General features: G+C 42.1%; 1 protein-coding gene across 1 annotated transcript; it reads right to left on the bottom strand.

The window, feature by feature from the left end:
* Nucleotides 1-3,336: 3,336 nt before the first annotated feature.
* Nucleotides 3,337-5,134, bottom strand: TRIM75 (tripartite motif containing 75). Its single transcript, XM_002815267.2, has one exon. The coding sequence runs from the start codon at nt 4,784-4,786 to the stop codon at nt 3,380-3,382; it is 1,407 nt and encodes a 468-aa protein (XP_002815313.1). The 5' UTR covers nt 4,787-5,134; the 3' UTR covers nt 3,337-3,379.
* Between the last annotated feature and the right edge of the window lie 421 nt (nt 5,135-5,555).

The raw sequence follows: 5,555 nt of genomic DNA, 5'->3' as shown, positions 1-5,555 counted from the left end.
TTAGCTGGGCGTGGTGGCAGATGCCTGTAATCCCAGTTACTAGGGAGGCTGAGGCAGGAGGAATTGCTTGAACCCAGGAGGCAGAGGTTGCAGTGAGCCGGGATCACACCATTGTACTCCAGCCTGGATGACAAGAGCAGTCTCAAAAAAAAAAAAAAAAAAAGAGGCACCATGTTTTTTCTTACACTGTCTTATTAAAAGAATATATGATATTCATATGATACCTATATCATATATATATACATATATGTGTATATATATATGTGTATATATACCTGGTTGCCTAGTGGTTAGAAAAGATTTATATATGGCTGGGCGCGGTGGCTCACGCTTGTGATCCCAGAGGCTGAAGTGGATGGATCACAAAGTCAGGAGTTCAAGACCAGCCTGGCCAAGATGGTGAAGCCCCATCTCTACTAAAAATACAAAAATTAGCCAGGCGTGGTGGCAGGCGCCTGTAATCCCAGCTACTTGGGAGGCTGAGGCAGAGGTTGCAGTGAGAAGAGATCGTGCCACTGTACTCTAGCCTGGGTGACACAGTGAGACTCAAAAAAAAAAAAAAAAATGTGTATATATATATCCAATACAGATCCCACTTGATAACAAATATTTAAAGGCGATCCAGTTTGCACTGGGTCCAATTCTAAGAAAATGGACAGTTATTAATATTTATAGCTCAATAGTTAGTTAAATATGTTCATTCAACTGTAAGTAAGTGTGCCCGATCAAACTTCAGGTAGAAATGGCAGTCATACAGAAACCTTAACTCAGAACATATGGATGAAGGGAAACATTTTTGCTTGTTCTTTTTATTTAAAGTACAAAAAATAGTACATAAAGTGAAACATCCATCACCTAGACTTCACAATTATCGACATTTTGTCATATTTGCTTCGTTTATTCCTATCTTTTTTTTTTTTTTTTGGCTGGAGCTCTTTAATAAAAATCATAGAAATACAATTTCACCCCTAAATATTTTACTCTGGATAAGAGCATTTCCTCAATCACAATGCTGTCACACCTAGCAGAATTAACAGCTCCCTGTTATCACCTAACACCCTGCCATACTCACATTTCCCTTGCTGAGTCAGAAATATCTTTTTTGGGCTGGGCATACTGGCTCATGCCTATATTCCTAGCACTCCGTTTGGGAGGCCAAGGCAGGAGTGTCACTTGAGGCCAGGAGTTCAAAATGAGCTTAGTCAATGTAGTGAGACCTAGTCTCTACTAAAAAATAAAATAAAATAAAATAATAAATAAATAAATAAAAATTGCCTGGATGGGTTGGGCGTGGTGGCTTATGCTGTAATCCCAGCGCTTTGGGAGGTGGAGGAGGGAGGATCACTTGAGCCTAGGAGTTTGAGCCCAGGCTGAGCAACAAAGTGAGACCCTGTCTCTACAAAAAATTAAAAAATTTAAAGTTAACTGGGTGGCAGGTGCCTGTAATCCCAGCTACTTGGAAGGCTGAGGCAGGAGAATCGCTTGAACCCGGGAGGCAGAGGTTGCAGTGAGCTGAGATCGCGTCATTGCACTCCAGCCTGGGTGACAGGAGCAAAACTCCATCTCAAAAAAAAAAAAAAAAGTTAACCGGGCATGGTGGCACGCATGCCTTGGGGTCCCAGCTACTCGGGAGGCTGAGGTGGTAGGATTGCTTGAGCCTGGGAGGTTCAGGCTGCAGTGAACATGATCCTGTCACTGTGCTCCAGCCTGAGTAACAGAGCAAGACCCTATCTCAAAAAAAAAAAAAAAAAAAAAAAATTGGCTAAGTGCGACGGCATGAGCCCACAATCCGAGCTATTCAGAGGCTGAGGTGAGAAGATCCCTGGAGCCCAGGAGTTCAAGGTTACGGTAAGCTATGATTGTGCCACTGCACTCTAGCCTGGGCAACAGGGTGAGACCTCATCTCTGAAAAAATTGAAAAATAAATAAAATAAAGTAAATAAGGGCTAGGCGCAGTGGCTTACATCTGTAATCCCATCATTTTGGGAGGCTGAGGCAGGTGGAACCACTTGAGCTCAGGAGTTCAAGAACAACCTGGGCAATATAGTGAGTCTCTGTCTCCATTAAAAAAAAAAAAAAAAAAAAATATATATATATATATATATATATATATACACACACACATATATATACATATATATAAATTAACTTTGGTGCATACACACACATATATAACTTCACCTTCATAACTTTCATTCAAAATAAAGTATTATGTCCATTTTACGCCCGAGTTAAAGCCCACTACCAGACATTAGTTGAATCTAGATATAAACTCAGATCCTTCTGGTTAAGTTAGTGTAGCATCCTAAGAGTTTACACATGGACCTGTGGACATCTCCTTTTTCATAGTCAGAGGGAAAAATAATACCTTATTACTTTCTGTGTAATAAAGCATTCCATTGACAAACCATTTAAGGGGCTGGTTTGTCAGTGATTGAAGGCACCCCTGGACATCTCTTTACCACTGTCTGAGTCATCTTAACTAGGATACTTTGTCTTGAAACTGTTTTCTTAATTTTAAACTCTTTTTTTTTTAACAGCCCACTGCCTACATCTCAGAGTTGTTTTGAAAATACTGCAACTCCTGGGACATAGTTAGGGCTCAATCAATGTTAGCTGTCTTTATAAGAAAACATTCTGAGTAAATATAGGTATACCATCCTGCCCAGTGATTCATCTTTTAGTCTCTGACATGGTATCTAATGGTAATGTCCATTAGTAACAAGATTTTCCAGTTCTCTCCAGTGTCATAATAAGTCACTGTATTCCAAAGTACTATGCACAATAGCAAAGAATACAGGAAGAAATGAAAATTTTGGGAGCAGAAACCTAATGTAGTGAGTGCCACCAGTAGGTGGCTTCTGGGGATAACAGAAAAACTGTCAAAGCCCCACATGTTAAAGGCTAAAAATGCTTACCCTCTCCCTGTGGTGCCCACTCCATCCCTTTAAATTGTGTCCTGTGGTTTAACTAAGGGTTATAACCTGCTCCCTGCTTAGTATGTGTCAGGAATAGCACAATCCAACCTTTATACAGAGGAGACAAAATTGGTAAGTTTGTTCTGGTTCATCCCTTGCAAGCTCCATCTGCACTTTCTGAAAAACAGAAATAATCACCCTTATACTCAGCAATGTGCCAGGTCCATGCACATGATAGGTAACCCCCCACGGCATTCCTAGGAGGGAGCCATTCTTAGCACTGTTTTATAGATAGTTGTTAGAGCAACATAAAGTTTTCTTCTTGGAAACTGTAAAAGAAGAAAACTAGAGGGATTATATTCATACATATGTTAATACAATAGCCTCTGCATCTTCCATTAAAAAAAAAAAAACGACGACGACGACGACTAGTAAAATAGTTCAGCCTAACAGGTGGGTTTTCATTTACAAACTGTCCCTGTACAGATTCTGAGAGGTTGTGAATCTGGTCCTACATAGAAATAAGGCCGAAGAGGCCCAGTAAAAGTGTCAGTGAAAGTACAGATATGAGATTTCTCAGCCATGTTATAGAATGAGATCTCACCCATCTCATAGTCCAGGAAAATGCCAATGGCCCTGGCTTTCACCTCTAACAACAGAGGGGTTGGAAAAGCCCCTGGTGCATGATAGCCATCATCTTGCAGCTCAATTCTCCAACATTCCTGCTGGGCTGATGAGGGTCTCCTTGCCTTTGTGGGAAGAGAGTCTTTGCAAATGCCAATAGCCCATTCTGACTTATCCCCCACTTCAATCTCCCAGAAATGCCTGCCAGAATGAAAATATGGAAAACCCAGAACAATTGGCTTGACTGTAAATCTTTTTGGGAAACCAGGAACCTTTTGTTTTCTCTTTGTAAATCTCACACATTTTTTATCTTCAGATACAATCAGGTTAGGGTGTGCTGTTTCAGGGTCTAGAATTATTTCTACTTTAAATTTCTTTATAATTCTCTGCAGAGCAGAATATTGGGGATGAAAACTGCAGCCATCTCTCTTTAAATGAATTGAAAAGATCGATGGGCTACTCTCATTTTCAGATTCGTAGAAAATTTTAATTTGTGACAGCAATTCCAGTTCAGACAGCTCACTGAGCTCTACTACCTTACTTAACTGGCTTTTGAGTGTGGCACTGTAGTTTGAAAATGCTGTTATGTTTGCACTGAGTTTTTGTTGATTGTCCTTCTCTTCTTCAGCTAATCTGGAGAGAACTGCCTGTTGCTCACGGTCTAAAAACTGGTTGAGGTGCTCAAATTCAGAGGATAATTCCTGCCTTTGGTTTTCCACCATCTCTCTCAGTTCTAAGGGTTTTTTGCTTTGAGTGCTTATTAATTTTTGGAGGTCTGCCAATTGCTTTTTCAGGGGCTGGATGTAACTGCAGAATCTTTTCCTATAATGAATGGCAGCTTTCTCTATGGGCCTCACATGGTGGCCCTGGTGGTCAGGGGGCTGAGTGCACAGGGGACACAACACCATCAGGTCCTCCTTGCAGAAAACGCTCAGGGGCTGGTTGTGTTTCTCGCACAAGGTGGTCTCTTCCTGCTTCCTTTTATTGCTCTTGGTGCTCTGGAGTAGCTTGGCAATTTCAATCATCCTTCCCAGCTGGGTGTTGCTCCTGAAGTGCCCCTCTTGACACTGGTGACGACAGACAGGGCAAGGGAACAATTCCTGTAGATCCATCCAGGACTGTTGGATGCAGGAACGACAGAAGTTGTGCCCACATTCGATGGTGATGGGGTCACTCAGGTAATCCAGACAGATGGAGCACTTAGCCTCTGCTTGGAGTCCGGTCAGAGCTGCTGCCACTGCCATTGGGCTGTCAGTGAAGGTCTGGACCAAGGTGGGCTTTCTTCAAGAGGTTGAGTGCTGTGGGTACTCTTCAGTGAGAAGCAGATATGCTCTCAGATCTCACTGTCCTTCCTGGAGACAGCTGATGACCTCACTACAGTCCCACTGGTTTCTCACATTGGTGGCAGCCCTTGAAGTCCTTTGAATCTTCGGACCCTTTAATTCCAACTGCCAAAAGGAGTCCCACACACAGCCTGCCGGCGGTCACAGTTCAGCCAGACAACTGTTCTTCCAGCCTTTGGCTGCTCAGAGAAAATGATGCCAAGCTAAGCAACTGTTAGGAAAACAGCTGTTGCCTCAAATCATTGGTTGCTGTGGGTGAGAAGATATTTCTTTCTTAAGAACAAAACAAGATGAAACAAACCTGAATTTATTTCAGGTGGTCCTAACCTCCACCACATTCTAGCCAAACACAAATTATCCTCCCCTAGCCCCAGTCTTTTATTTCCGTGCCTTTATTATTGTGCCCTAGCTATTCCACATACTTGGAACCACAATCCCCACATCCCATCTACTTACCAGTCATCCTAACTGGGGTTGTGGGAACAGCTTAGGCCCTGAGGCATAGAGACCACCCAAATTAAAATACAGCCTTTGTTACCTATCTCTGTAACTTGTAGAAATTTGCTTTACATCCCAAATTCTTGGAATCAGGTAAATAATAACAATCTCCCTTTAAACTTTTGTCTTGATAAGTTATTTCTAGCCTGGGCAACATAGACTGAGCCCGTCT

This window comes from Pongo abelii, chromosome 3 (assembly GCF_028885655.2).
Source record: "Pongo abelii isolate AG06213 chromosome 3, NHGRI_mPonAbe1-v2.0_pri, whole genome shotgun sequence".
In the NCBI taxonomy this organism is placed as follows: domain Eukaryota; kingdom Metazoa; phylum Chordata; class Mammalia; order Primates; family Hominidae; genus Pongo; species Pongo abelii.
Note: the sequence above shows the minus strand (reverse complement) of the source record. Positions and strands in the feature narration are given on the sequence as shown.